This window comes from Amborella trichopoda, chromosome 12 (assembly GCF_054954075.1).
Source record: "Amborella trichopoda isolate Santa Cruz 75 chromosome 12, AtrichopodaSantaCruz75HAP2 v2.0, whole genome shotgun sequence".
NCBI classification, from domain to species: Eukaryota; Viridiplantae; Streptophyta; class Magnoliopsida; order Amborellales; family Amborellaceae; genus Amborella; species Amborella trichopoda.
In genome coordinates, this window is record NC_142347.1 from 43,923,609 (window position 1) to 43,944,900 (window position 21,292).

The window sequence follows — 21,292 nt, forward strand, 5'->3', positions numbered from 1 at the left end:
TCCAACACACCCAGAACAAGTTATGAAGATTTCGTCGAAGCTGAAGATACCTCTGAAACTCATTATACTGGTTTAGAAGAAGAAGACTCCGTCGTGGCCGTGGCCCCATCTGATCCCCCTTTGCGTAAGTCTTCTTATATCTCTCAACCTTCCTTTAGGCTTCAAGATTTTTATATTTACCATGTAGTCTCTTATCATGTTCAAAATCATATTTCCTATGAAAATATCTTTCTTGGCTATTTTGCTTTTTTTAGTTTTATTTCTAATAATTTGAGCCAATCAATTTTCAAAATGCTATTTCTCAACCTATGTGGAGAAAGGCTATGAAAAAGGAACTTCAAGCACTTAACAAGAACCATACTTGGGGCATTGTCAAGCTACCTAAACGGAAAAAGTCGTTGGATGTAGATGGATTTATAAAAATCAAATATAATAGTGACGAGACTATTGAGAGACATAAGGTTAGGTTGGTGGCCGAAGGATTTACCAAAACTCATGAAGTCTACTATAAATAGACTTTTGCACTAGTTGCCAAAATGAATACTATACGTATACTTTTGTCTATCACAGTTAATTGTGGGTGGTCTCTGTATCAGATGGATGTTAAAAATAATTTTTTACATTGTGACCTTGAAGAAGAAGTCTATATAAGTCTTCGTCCAAACCACTCTAATGAAAATGAGAAAGGTCTTGTATGGACTTAAACAATCACCTCGCGCATGGTATGTCAAACTTAGCTCAGCTTCGATGAGTATTGGGTTTATTAGTAGTTCAGCTGATTCTTAGATGTTTATAAAAAAAGGGACTTCACGTACAATAGTTGTACTCATTTATGTTGATGATATTATCATTACAGATGATGATAAAGAAAGAGTCATGCAGCTTAAACATTATCTTAACAAGAAATTTGACATCAAAAACCTTGGTCAACTAATATTGAAGTAGCACATTCAAAAAATGGACTCTTCATTTATCAAAGGAAATATATATTAGATCTATTGACAGAAATTGAGAAACTATGACTCAAACCTGTTGATATTAATTGCAAACTTAATTCAATAAATGGAAAACCTCTTGAAGATGTGGGTTGCTTTCAAAGATTTGTGGGCGGATTGATTTATTTGACTGTGACATGACCAAATATAATGTATGCGGTTAGTCTTGTGAGCCCATTAATGCATGCTATTAGATCATGTCATATGGAAGCTGTCTATAGGATTCTCATATATCTTAAATCGTCACCCGATAGAGGTGTTTGGTTGAAATTGAATGGTCACACTAATATTATTGGTTATTCTGATGCTGACTGAGTATGTAATCTAATTGATAAGAGGTCTACTATAGGGTATTATACAGTGGTCGGAGGAAACTTGGTTACTTGGAAAACCAAGAAGAAAAATGTAGTTGCTCTATCCAATGCAAAGGTTGAATAGAGAGTTATGGCTTCAACTACAAGTGAATTGATGTGGATAAAAATACCTACTTTGAGATATGAGTTCTCAAGGGTTAATCCAATTGAGATGTTTTGTGATAATCCTGAATGAACCAAACACATAGAAGTTGATTGATACTTTGTGAGGGAAAAGGTTCAATAAAAAATTATTAGTACTCCTTATGTTCGAAGTGAAGACCAACTTGTAGACATGTTTACCAAAGCTATTGCAAAGACAAAGTTCCATCAGATAATGTTCAAGTTGGGCTCTATTGATATCTACGCACCAACTTGAAGGGGAATGTTGACAATTATAGAAACCAGATATCGAGTTTCGTATCATGTATATTACAAGATATTAAAATTTCCTATTTTATACGATGATTATTGTAATTTGATTTGTTTCCTAAAAGGCAAGAGTTGTACCTCTATAAATCTTTGGTAAACCATAATAATCCCTATGAATGAGATAATGGTTTACCCTCTTTGGACGTAGGCACCATTGCTGAACCACCTATAGGTCTTGTTGATTCTTCTTCTCTATCTCCTTTGTCGCTATTTCTTTTATTACAAATTTTATATTGGATGTGTCACAAAGTTTGAGAAAATTTATTTTGAAGTTTAAGTTTGGTCAATAGAATAAATGCAACCATTCAATTTCACATCCAACAGTAAAGATTAATTATGATCACCTTATACTAAAAGTAAATGGTCTCATTGTACACATTTTTCATATTTTTTAATATGCTTTTAAAAATTTAAAACTTCGCATAGGACTCACCAGAGTTGGCTCAGGACTAGCCCGAGTTCGTATAGATCGGCACCTAAGGGGTCCACAGACGAAAACATTGGGATACCTTGAGTCTCAGGTTTTTTGACAGGATCAGTAATTATTTATTAAAAAAGTTCACCATTTCGATAAGAGACTCCCCCATATCAACTCGAGTTACTCCGAATTGGGAAATCCCAATAATCACTACATAACGATATATGGAAAATAATACACCAATTTATCAACTATTTAATATTTTACCCATTTTCAAGTATTCCAACTCATGATCAAGTATATTTTAGTGGGTTTTTGAAATTAAATTGAAAGAAAAAAAAGAAGAAGGAAAAAACACTAATAGCTCATATCATAAATGCATTTTGATAAATTTCCCAGGTATATATGGCTCAAATAATAAATTACCTTGGTTGCTGAATAAGCGAATCTAGAGTTTTTGGCCTGTCGCCTTTGGCCTGAATTATGACTAATTTAACCAAAAAAGCAGTCTGATATTTATTGAAGAACACGTATGTTATGATCCCTCCAGAGCTTAGTGTACACTTACTTCCTCGATTAAAGACTGGGAAGAGTTTTTCTATCCAAAATATTAGGTACCACTTAATTGATTATTTTTTAAGAGAGAGAAATTTATATTTTTGAGTTCTTAAACACTGAAAGATCTCAAACCCAGTTTAAAATTTTTTTAATTGAGATTAGTCTATGGGTTAAGAGGTTACCTCAGCAAAATTTGAAGACCTAAAAACAGTCTAGATTAATTTTTACCCGTTGGTGTTAATGGACAGCATGCTCCTGCAAGCGCATAAAATCCTTTTTTGGCTTCGTTAAAATAGATGCAAGGTTTTGATAATGTTTTCATAATGGCATCCGCACTTTTATGTAAAATAAAGAAACTGCGTGCGTGCGTAGCTTAAATTGCGTCAGATGATGTACAACCGCATAGCTTTTACTATTCTCCAAAACATTGCTTTGGAAAACGCCACGTCAACCGCATAGCTTTTATTATTGTCCAAAACATTGCTTTGGAAAACGCCACGTCAACCGCATCGCTTTTACTATTGTCCAAAACATTGTTTTGGAAAACGCCACGTCAGATCTGGTAATTGTCGCATCGGCTTGAGAATTGATGCGGTGTCACTTGAATATATTGAGAACCGGTTACTTATGTTAGGGAACTAGCAGGTCAGTTTTGCGGATCATCCGATCAAGGGTCAAATTTTATTTTTATTAGTTTTAATGTTTTATTTATTTATTTATTTATCTCTTAATTGGTTGATTCTCTTTACTGGATAGCTGATCGACAATTTCACCTCGCCAATTTGCATTTTCAAACATTGAACTGGAACATATGCGTTCGACCAAAGTTTAGAAAACAAGATTCGCCCGCCCTTCGACTAAGCCTTATGAACCGAGTTGGATTTCCGATTTCGCTCGTCTGATTCAGCAGTCATGTAACAAAAATTTAACGAAATAGAGAGCTAAGAAATTCTAGTGATTTTGAATTATCAACCCCTCTATGCTCTGAGCTGATTCGGGCAATTTCAAATTGGCTGGCCGGTTTTTTAGAGACTAGGTTCAACCTTCGAACCTTGTCCCCTGAAACAAAACCTGTTGACGGCAAGGATCCTTGAAAAAAGAGCATTCTTTATTCTTAGATTTAGTGAGTTGGTGATGTCTCTTTTAATGGAGAACTTTCGGTTGTGACAAAAAGACGATTAACCTAGAGAGAGAGAGAGAGAGGGAGGGAGAGAGAGCGCATATGCAGATTTCATGGTAAACTTTTTCTGAGACTTCCTTGAATAGGCAATTTCAATGAACCCTTCCTGGTTTTAGGGAACGTTGATTTAGATCAGGAATCAAGAATTTGGATCAAGTTCGGAGGGGACCAACCTTTTTCTTTGTAGATTCGAGAATAGATTCGATTCGATAGGAATTGTTTGATTATGTCATGGCAGTCAATCATTAGAATAGAGAATATGTGCAAAAGAGAATTGGCCGATTTCATGCTGCTATACTTAATTGAAAAATGGTTTGATAGGGCTCCAGCATAATCAAAATAAGTAAAGCATCACCTTTTAACTTATCAAAAATTGGAATTCAAGCATTACAAAACCTTTACATTGATCATATCAACTTGAACCTTATAGTTACAAAACTTTTACATCGATCATCTCCGCTCTGTACCATATTTGAAATTTTAAATTTTATAATTAAAGATAAAAGATATTTCAAACTATCATAAAGGTTATTCATGACGAAACATCTCCAAGTAAATTTTATAGGTGCGCGTTACTTTATCCATATATAATTGAGATTGCTCACGTTTTCTATTAACCTATTAAAGTACTATAGAGAGAATAGACGAGGTCCTCGTATTCCAATAGTGCACAAAATAAACGTGCTTCACATAAACGGTCCACATTTTCTTCCTTCTGTGACGTTCAATCGCTTTTATATATATATATATATATATATATATATTCTTTTAGAATTGATGTGAAATTTCATATTAACTTCAAAAAAACTTGATATACACGTGGCAAAATTGTCAATAGCTTTTGAAATTTAAAAAAGGTGTTGCAACTTTAAAGAATTTAATTATGACGCAATTCCAAATTTTATCATGTAATTTTGACGTATAAAATTTTTAGGATTATTTGAAAATTTATTTTCATATCTAATTATAAAATTTTAAACTCCAAAAATAGTTAAAATCAAGTCCATAAATATATGAAAATCTTCAAAATTGATGGTCTAGATATTGTGCTGCAAGATACATTATTTCTAAGACTTTTTTTTTTTTTCCATATCCATACATCTCGATGTCGAGATAATCAACTAGACGGTTTTTCAACATTAAAACAACCTTTTTCAATGGATTTTTGATGTGCATCTTTATTTCTACATTTTAAAGTTGGAACTTTATATAAACTTTTTTATTTAAAAAAGGTGTTTGAGGAATCCGCATGCCATTAAGAAAAAGGTGAGGTTTGTATAAAGTCAGAGGCCCTCGACAATCAAAGTGAGGAGCACTTTCAAATAGTATCAAAAGACGTGTTTTTAGTACTAGAAATCTTTGTGAAAGCATGAAAATTTATTATCATCTCCCATTGTAAAATTTAAAGTTTAAATATTGTATAGATCAAACAAATCTATTGAATGTGATATTCAATAGATGAAAATGTGTCGCATTTAAAAAAAATTTATTTTGGACTTTGAGCCCGAACAATAACACATCATCAACCACCCGATTTCAAATTTAACGATCAATGATTAATGTGACCTTCTTATATACAAAGTAAATGGTCTCATTATATACATTTCATTCCTCTTATGCCATGCACCAATAGAAGTTAGATGATGGGTAGTTAATTTTTATAGTGCCTATCTTGTTCTGAATGATGAACATTTGAAATCATGCATTTGATCTTCATTGAGTTAATCACTACCATTTGTCATCATAAATGGTTGGTAGGTGCCTTTATAGTGCACCATAATATTATATACATCAATGTTATCAGGATTGGACTGGTTGTTGAATCAATGAGGGGTCCGGTTCAATTAAAATTAATTTAACTGTTATTGAATCAGTTGAACCAAACTTAATAGTAACATTATAAAAACTTAACTTTTGTTAGCCAACAGAACCAGTCAAAAATCAAACAGTCTAACTAACCAAACTGATCAAATGTTCATTTCAATTAGGTTTTGATAAAAATAGTATTTGCTTTGAACTAAACTGACTAAGACACCAGTTGTGAATCCGACAAAACCAATCTCATTTGGGCTTAATAACTATGGTATGCACCACACCTATACGGTGGGCTTCCTTTTACGAAAACCTCATCTCAAGCTTATCCTATCAAGTTAAAAGTGAGCTTAAAACCTTGACAAGTTTAGGCTCTATTCGGTGGAAGTGGAATGATGATGATCCATCAATGTAAGTTTCCATGGTGGAAATGGCAATTTAGGCATGGCATTTAATGGCCCACATACATTGGTGACCTAATTCTATATGGCACCGAGGATTTCATAAATGTTTACCGTCCCTATTTATGACAAGGTTGTGTTTGGTGACCAAACATGTATGCATTTACAATTTTAATTGCCATAAATATGCCAAAACAAAAAAGAATTTTTAAAGGGTGCAGTTTTTCCTAGGGCCAACCCAATAAATTTGATAAATCCGCAGCTTAAAATTCTGAATAAATGTCTAGTTTTAGTGCAAGATATCATCATGGCAGTTTGTAATTCTATCTCTAAAGCTACAAAAATAGAGCAAATTTGACATATGATTAACAAGAATATGCTGGATAGTACATGAGATTTATTTATTGTTTTATTCTATTGTTTTATTTTGGATGATTGATGTTAAAGTTCGAGAGAGCATGCACATAGACATTGAGAAGATAAAAGAGATAACACAAGATTCATGTGGTTCAGGCTGACACAAGATTCATGTGGTTCAGGCTGAAACTTTACGTCCAAGGATCCAAAGCCCTAACTGGCTATATCTTCATTATTTTTGGATAAAAGATTACACAAATACGTTCCTCTATATATAGATGACAATCACAATGAATCTTGGATATAGAGGAAAATAATATGAAGCTTATCACCAATAACCAACCAACTTGACCAAGCAATTTGACTTGGTCTATCTTCAACACTCCCCCTCATGTTGGTGCACGGAGTGAAGCGAAGTTGGTGCACAGAGTGAAGCGAAGTTGGTGCACAGAGTGAAGCGAATTTGGTGCACGGAGTGAAGCGAATTTGGTGCACAGAGTGAAGCGAATTTGGTGTACGGAGTAAAGCAAATTTGACTTGGTCTATCTTCAACACTCCCCCTCAAGTTGCTTCACGGAGTGAAGCGAAGTGCCCAACTTGCCAAACTGAAATTGTCTTCAACACTCCCCCTCATGTTGGTGCACGGAGTGAAGCGAATTTGACTTTGACTTGGTCTATCTTCAACACTCCACCGCGAATTTGACTTGGTCTATCTTCAACACTCCCCTCAAGTTGGTTGGGGAGTAAAGTGAAGTGCCCAACTTGCCAAACTGAAATTGGAACTGGAAGATTTTTTTTGTTCGGCTTTCGGCTCTTTCGAGTGGATGTTTTCTTTTATTGGTCCATGGAGTGAAGCGCAGTGCCGCCAAACTGAAATTGTCTTCAACACTCCCCTTCATGTTGGTGCACGGAGTGAAGCGAATTTGACTTTGACTTGGTCTATCTTCAATACTCCATCGCGAATTTGACTTGGTCTATCTTCAACACTCCCCCTCCCCCTCAAGTTGATTGGGGAGTAAAGCGAAGTGCCCAACTTACCAAATTGAAATTGGAACTGGAAGGTTTTTTTGTTCGGCTCTTCCGAGCCGATGTTTCAGCTCTTTCGAGTGGATGTTTTCTTTTTCGAGTGGATGTTTTCTTTTACGCGGCACTGGAGCAGAGGTTTTCTTGCGTGAAGGTTTTATTTTGCACAGCACTGGGGGTGGAGGTGCGTGAAGGTTTTCTTTTGCGTAGCACAGGGGCTCGAAGGTTTTCTTTTGCGCAGCACTGAGGCCGGAGGTTTTCTTTTGCGCAGCATGGCACTTGGGGCCGGAGGTTTTCTTTTGCGCAGCACGGCACTTGGGGCCGGAGGTTTTCTTTTGCGCAGTATGGCACTTGGGGCCGGAGGTTTTCTTTTGCGCAACACGGCACTTGGGGCCGGAGGTTTTCTTTTGTGCAGCACTGCACTTGGGGCTGGAGGTTTTCTTTTGTGTGGTACGACACTTGGGGCTGGAGGTTTTCTTTTGCGCAGCACGGCACTTGGGGCCGGAGGTTTTCTTTTGCGCGGCACGGCACTTGGGGCCGGAGGGAGGTTTTCTTTTGCGCGGCACTGAGGCCGGAGGTTTTCTTTTGCGCAACATGGCACTGAGGCTGGAGGTTTTCTTCTGCACAACACGACACTTGGGACCGGAGGTTTTCTTTTACGCCGCAAAACACTTGGGGCCGGAGGTTTTCTTTTACGCCGCAAAACACTTGGGGCCGGAGGTTTTCTTTTGCGCGACAAAACACTTGGGGTCGAAAACACTTGGGGCCGGAGGTTTTCTTTTGCGCGGCAAAAACCGGAGGCTTTCTTTTGCGCGGCACGACACTTGGGGCCGGAGGTTTTCTTTTGCGTGGCACGACACTTGGGGCCAGAGGTTTTCTTTTACGCGGCACGACACTTGGGGCCAGGGGTTTTCTTTTGTGCGGCACGGCATGACACTTGAGGCCGGGGGTTTTCTTTTGCGCGGCACGACACTCGGGCCAAACGTTTTCTTTTGCATGGCATGGGGTTTTCTTTTGCGTGGCATGGCACGACACTTAAGGCCGGATTTTCTTTTTCCCGACACGGCACTTGGGGCCAGGGGTTTTCTTTTGCGCGGCATGACACTCGGGCCAAACGTTTTCTTTTGCATGGCATGGGGTTTTCTTTTGCATGGCATGGCACGACACTTAAGGCCGGATTTTCTTTTTCGCGACACGGCACTCGGGGCCAGAGGTTTTCTTTTTGCACGGCACGACACGACACTCGAGGCCGAAAAGGTTTTCTTTTACGCGGCATGGCACTCGAGGCCTGAGGTTTCTTTTGCGCGGCACGACACTTGGAGCTGAAGGTTTTCTTTTTGCGCGGCACTTGGAGCCGGAGGTTTTCTTTTTGCACGGCACGGCACTTGGAGCCGGAGGTTTTCTTTTGCTCTGATACATGTTAAAGTGCCCGAAGGTTTTCTTTTGCGCGGCAAAACACTTGGGGCCGGCGGTTTTCTTTTGCATGGCACGACACTTGGGGTCGGAGGTTTTCTTTTGCTTTGATACTATGTTAAAGAGAAGAAGAGAGATAACACAAGATTATGGAGAGAAGAAGAAGAGAGATAATACAAGATTTACATACTTCAGGTTGAAACCTTAAGCCTTACATCCACGGATCTAAAGCCCAATAACTATATCTTCACTATTTGGATAAAAGATTACACAAATACGTACCTCTATATATAGATGACAATCACAATGAATCTTGGAGATAGAGGAAAATAATATGCTGTTTATCACCAATAACTAACTTGATCAAGCAATATATTCAACACTCCCCTCAAGTCGCTGCACGGAATGAAGCGAATTTGACTTGGTCTATCTTCAACACTCCCCTTCAAGTTGGTACACTGAAGCGAAGTACCCAACTTGCGAAATTGAAATTGGAATTGGAAGGTTTTTTTTGTTCGGCTCTTTCAAGCGGATGTTTCGGCTCTTTAGAGCAGTTGATTTGTAGGGCTTTTTAGCATCTAGACATCATTTTCCAACAATATTTGAGGTATGGCTCTATAAAACCCTCCAAGATACTTTCCCAACTTTTATAATGAAAAAGGTTTTCGATGAGGGAGGCGACACATGTGGCCCCTTCCCCCTAGCTTTCAAGGGTTTAAGACACCTAACACATCCCAAGTGCAATTGTATTTTATTCTAGGTTCTCGAATTTTAAAATCCAAAAAGAGTACAAATGTGATGATGATGATTATCAATCGTCAAAGTTTTTTTTTAACTAATTGAGGTTGGATACACGGAATTTGGTCTGCCATTATACTCTATCAAGGGTCATACCCATAGTGATGCCATAAATCTCATATCTTTTCTTGCTACTTCCAACCATGTCATTTAGGGCCTACCCCTTATTCTGTTTTAGTCATCCACTTGAATCAATCCGCACCTCCTAACAGGTGTTGTACTGGGTCTGTGCTGCATATATCCAACCTCTTAAGTATACTTTCTTTGATCTTATCGCCTACTGGAGTCACACCTAAGTTCTCCCGAATATATTTATTTCGAATTTTATCCCGTCTGGTCTATCGCTCATCCATTTCACTATCCTCATCTCAACTATACTCATCCTAAGGGTATGTTATTTCTTGACCGCCCGATATTGTGCCCCATAAAGCAAAATTGGTCTCACAATTGCCAAACATAACAATTCTTTCAGTTTCATTGGTATGGGGCAAATATAAAATTTTGGTTGCACATCTGTACTTTGCCCACTTAGCTCTAATTCTATAAGTAACATCTTCCTTAATCTTTTTATTTTTTTGGAATGTTGACCTAAAGATATAATAGAAATCTGATGATAACAACTAAATAAATAACTAGAAAAGGTAAAGAGCAAGCATTTTTTAAAGGATAGGGTTTTTATGAGTCGGCTCACTCATATGTACCCATGTGGCTCCCCTCTAAAATCCATTTTAGATATGGATTTTTTATGTAAATTTATTTATTTTTTATGGATTCATCATCTAGCCAAGGGGATCATGAATATGAAAAGAAATGAAAAAAGTAATATTAAAAATATAATCTTTTTGGTATTTTTTGGTGCACTGCCATATGGAATCTAGGGATAGTACACTTTATACAACGTCCATCTTTAAGATGGACGTTTGTGAGTTAGCAGGCTCTTGCACCTTCTGACTCACACAACACTTTTCCTTTTTTAAAACTTAAAATGTATTTTAATCCATATTCATAATTGTGGCGGCCGACATTATAGACTTCTGGATTTGGGATATGTTAATATTATTAAAGTGTATTTTTTAGAAACCATACTAGTTTTGTGTTATTTATTATGAGTGATGTCATAAAGTTGTACCGGTAAGTTTGTGTAGTAGGAAGTTATAAGTGGTTAGTAGTTATTGTTGCAAGTGGGTAATTAGTGTTGTAAATATGGTTGTAAAAAACCTTTATTTAAAATGTTAGTGACAAAATTGGGTCACATGTATTAAAGTTAATCTTGTGCATCATGATTGTAATGCCTCTATAATCTTGAATCCGCCCTCCATGTTTTAAAAGGGTCAACACATTATTCTTTCCCCAGACGCACCTAGAATCTATCATCCATGTCTTAAAAGGTAGACGCTATGTAATAATGTATCCTGTTGGCATTAAACCTGCCCAATCTCAATTCAAAGATGCTAAAATCAAGGAATCAAAACCCAAGGTTCCTCTTACGCTTTAAAGGAATATTACGAATTTAGGATGATTCCCATAGCATTATGAGTTTATCACAACCATGGTAAACGCCCAAAAATTACTAAAAAATGTTAAGGTATGTAATACCTTAAATTAATTATCGTTGTTGGAGGCATCCATTTAGCCAGTTACTAGGTTGATGTTGAGTAATCTGGATTAATAATTCTTAATCTGCACAGACGATTCTCCTTGCTGATCATGAGAGTATCAAAGTCTAATTTTCAGTTTTTTTAAAAGTGCCTATTGGGAATAAGAGGGAACCCATGTGGTTCTGAGTTGGAACTGGGAGTTTGGCTGCTTCCCACATAGTTATCTGGCTCTACAAGGGAACCAGCCAGTTCTGTTCGGGAATCAAGTTCTCATGACTTCTAATTTTTTTTATTTATTTATTTATTTATTTTTTGGACCGAATGGGTCAAATTACTGATCCAAAATGGTTTTTTGGATGGTAGGTTCGCCTAGACGAACCGGGTTTTAAAACACCGACTATTTTTGTACTTCAAGATAATGGGAAATAAAAGAATATTAGAAAAGTAAGTTGGGTGGAAGCTAGGCAATTCGGTCGATCCGGATCACCTTGTTCATGATGCTAATAAAGATCTGGTTGCTACAAAATTTTAATTTTATTTTTAGAGACGTGGGTTGCTTTTTGGGTTAGTTTTTAAGAATTATATTTATTTTAGAAGCTAAGGTTACAATAAAAAAATAAAAATAAAATAAAAACAAAAAAAAAATTGTTTTTAAATTTTTTTATGGCATCTGTTAAATTTTTTTTGGAAAAAGTTTATATAGAGCTGAGGCTCTAAACAATAAATTGGAGCTCACCTTAAAAATTTCACTAGAAGAGGTTATTTTGATATCCAAATATCCTCAAATTGATCATCCTGACATCAAGATGGATAGACAAGAGAAAAAAGTGGATTTCAAATTTTTGAAATAGTGCATCTTGTAAAGCATTTTTGGGCCGTCAATTTTCATGATTTGAAGTTTTTATACACCCTTTGATCTGCATTGTTTTTTAAGTTTTAAATTTTATAATTAAAGATGAAAATATATTTTTAAGGCTAATACAAAGATTTCTAGTATTGAAATCATATTCCTCGACACTATTTGAAGGTATGCTTTACTTTGATCGTTTAGATCCTTGGCTCTATACAAACCGCACGTTTTTTTAAAAAAAAATTTATATTTAGTTTATTATTTAAAAGGCTATTTTTAGAATTTATCTAAATCGTAAGCTTTTAAAAAAATAGGAGGTTACATTTTTTATTTTAAAAGTCTTGTCTTTAACAAATATGAAGACTAGCTGATTACGGGATTTTTTTAGAAAGTTGATGTTATTGTTTTTTTGGATATAAATAAATTGGATAAAGAATATGGAGATAGAGTTTTATAATTTATCTTTAGAAGAAAGGAACCGTTTTTTATGGAGAACCCTCTAGAAGAGAGATATAAACTTGAAATAGATGAATTTTGGTTGAATGGAAAGATAATAGCTTGATGTGGAGAGAGAAAGAGAGTTGTCTCTTGTTTACTCTTCATGGTGCGTGAGGAGATCTCGACTCCTACGTCTATGATTTCGTTTTACTGATTTCTTCTTAATTTTTTCGTTTCCCTCTGGAATGAGGTTGTATTTACCAGTTGTTGTAGTCGGTAAATTTTCTGCTGCTTCAATTCCCTTATAGAACCCGGAGAGTCCCTCTAAATTGGATCAGTTCCACACCAATTCAATCCCCCATCGATCTCTATCTAGATCGTTGATTCCCAATCTATTTACCCAAAAAAAGATCCCAGATCCCGATACATAATTTTTAAATGTTAAATAGAACTTAAAAGTTAAAACCAAAAGACAAACAACTTCACTCGCTAGTTAAGAAAAAAAAAAATCAAATTAGAGTCCACCTTCAAATAATGTCAAGAAATATGATTTTAATACTAAAATTTTTTGTAATAGCCTTAAAATGTATTTTCGTCTTTAATTATAAAATTTAAAGATTAAAAAATAGTGTAGATCGAGCAAATCTATGAAAACTTGAAAATCTTGAAAATTGACACTCAAAACATGTGCTACAAGATGCACTATTTCCAAAACTTGAAATCCATTTTTTTCTCATGTCCATCTATCTTGATGTGGAGATGATCAATTTGATGATATTTGAGTATCAAAACAACTTTTACTAGTGAAAATTTTGAGATAAGTTATAATTTGATTCTTTAGAGCCTCCTTGTAAACTTTTCCCTTTAGTATAATAGCGTCGCAAGATTAAATGGAACCTTCAATTTCTAGAGGACAAGATCTAGGTGTTTTCTTCAAATAATCACAGTGATTCTTATGTGGAATGGAACCCATGATTTTAAATCCAAAGAGTCTTCCCAGGTAGCTCTTTTGGTTGATGCTGTTAATATATAGTATGCCCCCATAGGAGCACACTTGTAGGTAATTAATTTCAACATTTTGACTGTACTATACTCCCTCGGGAGCATCTATGCCTCAGTAAGAAGACCTACTTGGAAAAATCTTTTAATATGAAAAAAAAAAAAAAATTTTTCAAAAGAAAAAATATATGTTTTAAGGGTCTTGGGGACCACCTAAGAACTCACCGTCCAAAAATTAAGGGTCTTGTTCAATCATGAGGCATTATTTGTTTTCTTGTGTATAGATAGTCTAATAAAGAAAATTTTCTTATTGAGATTAACTTATAGGTTGAAGAGGTTACCCCACTCCTTCAAAATTCAGGGTTCTAAAATTACTCTTAAATTGAAATTTACCCAGGGAGTAAATGGATAATATTAGGGAGTATAAAATATTTTGGGATATCTAGTGTCGGCAAATTTTTCGGGTAAGCTTTCTCTACTGCATAAAACTTATATATTTTTCCTTATCCAAGTGTCTATTTTAGATGGGCACCTCAGATTGTCTCAATCACAATGACACGTCTCAATATTATTTTACTTTTTATTTTTTTCTACAGAATATTTTGATACTGAATTTTGAGTGTCCACTCCTCTCTTAAACTCATACTTGTAAAAAATATAACAAATATAATTTTAATAAATAAAAAATAGCTCAAAAAGTTTCAAGGGATATTTAATCATTATATTTAAAAAATTATTTTTATTTTTTTTTTAGGTGCACTCTATTTAGTAGATGACATGTACCAATTGTTATATTCATACAATTTGTTAAAAAAAAGCTAAAAATAAAATATTCTAAAGTATCGGATCTAGATCCAACGATCAGTTGCGCACTTGATCTGACGGCAGGGTGGGGAAGTGTACAACTTCTATGCTGCAAGAAGTATAGAAACCATTCTCTTTTTTTGTTTTTGGTAATTGAGTGGAAAAAAAGTGCTTGTGGGTGGTCCGAGCGGGATCGAAAACCACAACGTCGAATCTAAAATACCATTTTCCATAGACCAAAATCTCGTCACGCGAAAATCAACCTGTCAATAAATCGTTGCAAACAGGGCTTAGAACTCCCCATTCACCAACAAAATTTTAATTTCTCACTCCAATTTCTTTCTCTCTCTTATTCTAATGCTTTGTTTATATTATCGCGTCACTTTCCCACTAAATTACAAGCACAAGCACAAGTGTGTCTTCGTAGAGTCTCACATGGGGAATTATCAGTCACTCTCTCTGCAATAACATAAGGAATCATCCCTCTCTCTCTACAATCACATGAGGAATCATCCCTCTCTCTTTCTAATCCATTTTGCAATTGCATTCATTTCTTGAAGCACTGACTCCTTTCTCTCACTACAAAAACCCACTTTTCCTCCCCATTTGCTGCCGGTATCAACGCTTTCTGTTTCATGTTACCATCCCACCCATTGGGCATTTCATTATAAGGAGGAAGCTCTTTGTCTCTCTCACAAAGAAACCCCCACTTCTTACTCCTCTGTTTTTCCCCTGTCTTTCTCTCTCTAAAGAAAACTCCATCTTGGAGTTCCTTCTGGAGCACTCGAAGGCCTCTCTCTCGCTTCAACAAAGAAGACCCATCTCTCTCTCTCTATCTCGTGAGAGCTCTCTGATTCCCCTCTCTCTCTCTCTCTCTCTCGAAAGAGGTACCATTTGCTCAATTTTTTCGATTTCGAACCGATAGATATGAAGGAAGAAGGGGAGAAGAGGTTTGCGCTTTTGCAAGCCTGCAAGGATTCGGATTATGTGAAGAAGAGATATGGGGGTTACTTCAATGTGTTTTTTGATGCCTATGGAGAAGAGGGGCAAAGGTGGGATCTGTATAGAGTAGTTGATGGGGAGTTTCCTGAGACTGAAGAGCTTGAAAAATATGAGGGTTTTGTGATCACTGGAAGCGCCTTTGATGCCCATGGAAATGAGCTTTGGATCTTGAGGCTTTGCTTGTTGCTTCGAACCCTTAATGCCATGCAAAAGAAAGTGTTGGGGATTTGTTTTGGACTCCAGGTTTGTATGTATGTATGTCTGTCTGTTAAGCATGTGTGTTAAGCCATTAAATCTCTTGATTTACGGGTTTAAGAGCCTTGAGGCCTCTCCCTCCATCAATTCTCTTGATTTTGTGGTTCAAGAGCATGGAGGTCTCTCTCTCTCTCCCCTCTCTCTCTCCCCATTAAATCTCTTGATTTAGAGGTTTAAGAGCATGGAGGTCTGTCTGTCTCTCTCCTTTGGAACCATGGTTAAGGCCATGACTTCCTTCTCTCTACACCTCTCTCTCTCTCTCTCTTTCGTACGGACAAACACGCGGATATCTCTCTCCCTCTCTCTCTCTCTCTCTCTCTCAGATGTTTATTTCATTGGTTAGAAATAACCTAACAAAATGCATGTGTAATGCACATGCGCATGTATTTTTTGTGGTCCATATTAATTTCTTTGTATCTATGGCACAAAGATTGTGGGGAAGCAAATATTTATGTAGATCTGTACACGTATAAAAAATCCGTATTTATCAACATTTATATGCATAAAAACAAAGGGCATTCAAAAACAAGTGTTATAATTTTTTTTTGAAAATATTATAATTTGGGATAAGTTTATTAATTATAGAAGGGCATTTATAAATAAGTATTATAATTTTTTTGAAAGTATGGTAGTTTGGGATAAGTTTATTAATTAGAGAATGATTAATTTGTGTTGGTCTTGTTGTTTGGGTAGATCCTGTGTCGTGCATTGGGAGGTAAGACGGGGAGAGCCATTGGGGGTTGGGATATTGGGATTAAAGAGGTGAGAATGGTTGAGGACTTGGATTCACATCCACTCTTTTCGGGTTTGGAGATCTCTAAAGTGGTAACTATCATCAAGATTCATCAAAATGTGGTAACTCTCTTTATTTCTCTCTCCCTACTTTACATAACATGTACATACGGGTATTTTACTGTTGGTATAAAATGGCCGCAATCGTCTTTAGTTGTCAGATGTGAAATTTATATCCAGTCAAACATGTCATCTTTGTTATAAATAACTGGATCCATGTGATGTTAAATTAAGTAATTGGGATATACAATTGACTACTCTTATCTTTGAGGGAAAAAAGGACTTTTGAATTGTAAAATACTACATCCTAGAGAACTGATTTTTGCTTGGTATTTTTGTAGCATTTGTACCTCACTGAGGGTATAACTTTTGATAAAGAAGAATGACAAATCAGGATTTTGTGTAATGGATACCAAATAATTAAATTTTTTTTTTATGATAATGATGTATTTATGACTTTTGTATATAAACAACATCCAGTACAATCCCTAAGCACATTAATAAAAAAACACCTGTTAACATGCTAACTTGGTTCAAGAAAATTGGACATGAGTAGATAAAATATGAATAGACTTCTTATGGACCCCCTCTCCCTCTTTAAGTTCAAATAATGTTGTTTCTCACCTATCAAGCTTTTTTTCAGTTATTTAGGGTCGGTTGCACGAATCAATATTCCGTAGTTGTGATAGCCAAATAATATGCATACTCCCTCTCAACATTCTTGTGATATTCGAGTTTTTAATTGCGCAACGAGGGAGCTTTGCCACTTGGCATTTTCCTATTGGCAGATGTCCCATTCGGCTTTCCTCCAGGGGAATTCAGGCTTTTTGAGACTTGACTTAGCCAAAATCAGAAACCATTTGAAAAATGGAGCCAGCGTGGCCCTCACGTGGCCCTCTTAGCCCAAAAATGTAAATCCATTTTAGCCACGTGTCCCACGAACAATGGTATTATGTTCGATTTCCACCATCAACAACAGATAGTAACAAAAAAAGATTATAGAAATATTTAAGGTTTGTGCATTTGTGCCCTACGGGGTACATAAATGTAGGGTTGGCACTGAACCCGGATCAAATGTCTGGATGCAACTCGGGTCCGAGTCAAAAAATTGGACTCAGAGCACTATTTGGGTCTCGGAGCTAACCCGAACAGTGTTATTAGTTAAATAATATTATATAAGTTATTTTAATAATATTTAAATAAAAATCACTATATATTTTGAGTTAGAGAAAAGTTTATATAAGGTTGTAACCTTAAAATGTAGAATTGTAGATGCACTTAAAAAATCTATAGAAAATATTGTTTTAATGTTGAAAAAGCCCTCTAATTGATCATCTCGACATTGAGATGTATGAATATAAAAAAAAAAAAAAGTTTTTGAGTCCCGAAAATAGTACATCTTGTAGCACATTATCTAGACCATCTATTTTCAAGATTTTCATATATTTATAGACCTACTTGATTTTAGCGATTTTTGGAATTTAAAATTTTCTTGTTAGGTGTGCAAATAGATTTTAAGATAATACTAAGAATTTTTACAACAAAATTGCGTGTTATGATAAAATTTTAAGGTGTGCCTTAATTGAATTGTTTATGGTTGCAACCTTATAGAAACCGCAACTTTTGGGTTATAATATTTAGATATTACATATATATATTTAACATAATATCTAAAAGGAAAAGTTTATATAGAGCCTAGGCTCTAAACAATCAAATTAGAACCTACCTCAAAAATTTCACTAGAAGAGGTTGTTTTGATGCTCAAATATCCTCAAATTGATCATCTCGACATCAAGATGCATGGACTTGAGAAAAAATGGATTTCAAGTTTTGAAAATAGTGCATCTTGTAGCGCATTTTTGGACCATCAATTTTTAAGTTATTCAAGTTTTCATAGGCTACAATATTTTTTAAACTTTAAATTTTATAATTAACGATGAAAATATATTTTAATGCTAGTTAAAGATTTCCAATATTGAAACCACATTTCTCGCCACTATTTGAAGGCGGCATCTAATTTGATGGTTTAGAACCTCGACTCTATACAAACTGCACCCATATCCAAATGCATTTAAATATATCTATTTTTTATTTTGGGTCAAGTGCAATAAGATCTAGGTACCATAAAATTTTTTCGGGTCTGGATTCTCTCGGACCTGGACCTGGACCTAATTCTCTGGCTAAAATTGCCTTATTCTTTGTTCTCAATAACTAAAAGAGTTTTGTAGGCCACTAATGCACTTAATTTCTAGTACGTCCTTGTTAGGGCTGTTAATAGGCTGGGTTCGAACATGTGGGCCCAGTGTGATGGGCCCAAAATATTTTTAGGGCAGGTTGAGGCTCGTCCTGCTATGGACGAGGCCTAAATTTTTTCAAATGTATTATTTATATTAAGAAAATTATATTAAGAAATTTATCAAAATACTCGTAAGAAATACAATATTTAGCATTTTACACTTTTGAAAAGTCTTTTTAGGTTTTTTTGGAATTATATCTAACAGTGTAATTATAATGTTAAATACTTCATCTCACATAGGTATTTTGATAAATTTTCTTTTACATTAAATAAAAATGTTCACATTTATATGGGTCTAGCTCAACCTAGACCGACTTTTTTGGTCCACCCAGCGTAGTATTGCATTAGATTAGAAAAACATTCTTGTTTACTTATGAGATGTTTGTTTTAGGGGATTGTCTACAAAGAAACTATTAAGTTTTTGTACAAGGAGGTCACAATCACTCTTTTCCCTTATATTCCAAAATGGGTGTTTGTAAGAATGTTGTTGACTAGATACAAAGTTCTAACAAAAAAAAAAAAAAATTTCGAACTTCGTGACATATCGTAAAACACGAAAATTGACATCTACCGTATAAGAATAGTTATAATATTGTACAAAAGATAAATGGTCTCTTTGTAGACAATCTCTTGTTTTAGTCTAATTCTTGAAACCACAGGCTTGGCTTGGTCTCTCGGGGTGCCTGGTTTGACTCCTCTGGGAGAGTCCCGATTCGAACTAATGGTTTTTTAACAAGATTCTAGGGTTTGGGTGATACTAGGAACGAGCCGTGAGGTTTTACTTCCAGACTTTCCGGGCTCTGGATTCTTAGGATCCCAATTTGGCTTGTCAATTTTTCAAACACTGATCTGAGTTATGTAATGTTTTTAATTTAAGTTAATTAATGTTTTGGATAGGCATTGGAGATGCCCCTTGATGCGGGGCTATTAGCTAGGTCCGACCAAACCAGCATTGAGATGTTTTCTATTGGAGATCACATTCTAGCGATTCAAGGTCATCCTGAGTACACAATGGACATACTCTTCAATCTTGTAGAAAGACTCAGAAACCAGAATGAGATTGAGGTAAACTAGTCTTTTTTTAATGGGTAGGAATCGAATTTGAGATGCAGTGTTGCTTGACGTGAACTGCTAACCACTCTCAGGCCAAGCCCAATTCCTAAGGGTGTTTTTTTTTTGGTGTATTTCTTGTATCTCTCTTTTTGTTTTACTTTCCTTTTTTGCATTTATGACTTGGTGAGATCATTTTTCAGAGTGATTTTGTGGAGGACTTAAAGGCCAGATTGGAGTCTGCTGAACCTGAGAGGGAGGTTTGGAAAAAGATTTGCAAGAATTTCCTCAACCGACGATTGACTCGTGAATCTTCGAAATTTATCATGGTGGAGGATGTATGAAGGGTCTCTCTCCACGTTGGGCTTGATCCCATTACAATGCAAAACGATGTTGTCATCTAGTGCTATCCTTGATTTTGCACGTCTATCTGTTTTCATGATTAGTCTTTGATAATCTTTATTTGGAAAAGTAATTTTTGCGTCTCGGGACGCATTTCTGTTCTTGGAGATGGATGTTACGAAATGACAACCCTAGAAATTGTTAAAGTCAATGCTATCAAAATTATCATCATCATCCGAGCTTTTTCCAACTATTTGAAATAAGCTACATGAATATTCTCCCGCCATTTTATTCTATCAAATACCATAACTTTAGTGAGGCTGTCAGTCTTATTATCTTTTTTCACTATTTTCAATCTTGTCTTTTTAGACTTACCTCTTGTCTTTTTTTTAATCTTCTACTTAAACTAACTCGTATAACTCGTATATCCTAACAGGTGTTATATTGAATCTGTGCCGCACATAGCTAGCCCACCTAAATTTATTTTATCTTATTTTATCATTTATTCAAGTCACACTTAAGTTCTCCTTAATGTATTGATTTCAAATTCTTTCACATCTTGTCTTTCCACTCATTCCTCTCAACATCATCATCTTAACTACATTAATCCTATAGATATATTGTTTATTGACCACCCAATATTCTGCCCTATAAAGCAAATTTGGTCTCACAGTTGTCCTATAGAACTTCCCCTTCAACTTTATACAGCGGTCACATAAAACTCTGGTTTCACATCTGTACTTCCCCTACCCAGCTCTAATTTTATGTACAACGTCTTTTTCAGTCTCTCCATTTTTTTGGATTATTGACTCAAAATATTGAAAATATACGTTTTTTTCGTGTTTGAAATTTATGTGTTTTTTCTTAGTTACTATATATATCATTGTTGAGATGATACATTCCTTATAATTTTGAATCTAAAATCTACCTCTAAAATACATTTTAGATAGAGGGCTCATTTCGATAGGTGAGTCGACAAACTCATAGAAACCTTGACCATCTTATTTTGTTCATTAAGGGGCCAATTTATGAAGGAATACATGGGCTTGTGTAAATGAGCCAAAGTCATACATAGCCATGGGCCAGCGTTTATGTAATAATAATTGGCTTAAAGGAAGGAGGGAAG

The 21,292-nt window shown here is 35.6% G+C and overlaps 1 protein-coding gene across 1 annotated transcript; it reads left to right on the top strand.

The window, feature by feature from the left end:
* Positions 1-14,995: 14,995 nt before the first annotated feature.
* Positions 14,996-20,397, top strand: LOC110006403 (gamma-glutamyl peptidase 5). The gene is made up of 4 exons (XM_088853855.1): positions 14,996-15,674; positions 16,380-16,541; positions 19,672-19,839; positions 20,028-20,397. Exons 1-4 carry the CDS (start codon positions 15,357-15,359, stop codon positions 20,166-20,168), a joined length of 789 nt encoding a protein of 262 aa, XP_088709981.1. The 5' UTR covers positions 14,996-15,356; the 3' UTR covers positions 20,169-20,397.
* Positions 20,398-21,292: the final 895 nt, after the last annotated feature.

Bases quoted from the DNA above. Each gene is read 5' to 3' on its own strand.
- LOC110006403 (XM_088853855.1), top strand. From the start codon at position 15,357: ATGAAGGAAGAAGGGGAGAAGAGGTTTGCGCTTTTGCAAGCCTGCAAG. The intron at 16,542-19,671 runs GTAACTCTCTTT...TGTTTTGGATAG, and splicing joins TCAAGATTCATCAAAATGTG to GCATTGGAGATGCCCCTTGA. The intron at 19,840-20,027 runs GTAAACTAGTCT...ATCATTTTTCAG, and splicing joins GAAACCAGAATGAGATTGAG to AGTGATTTTGTGGAGGACTT.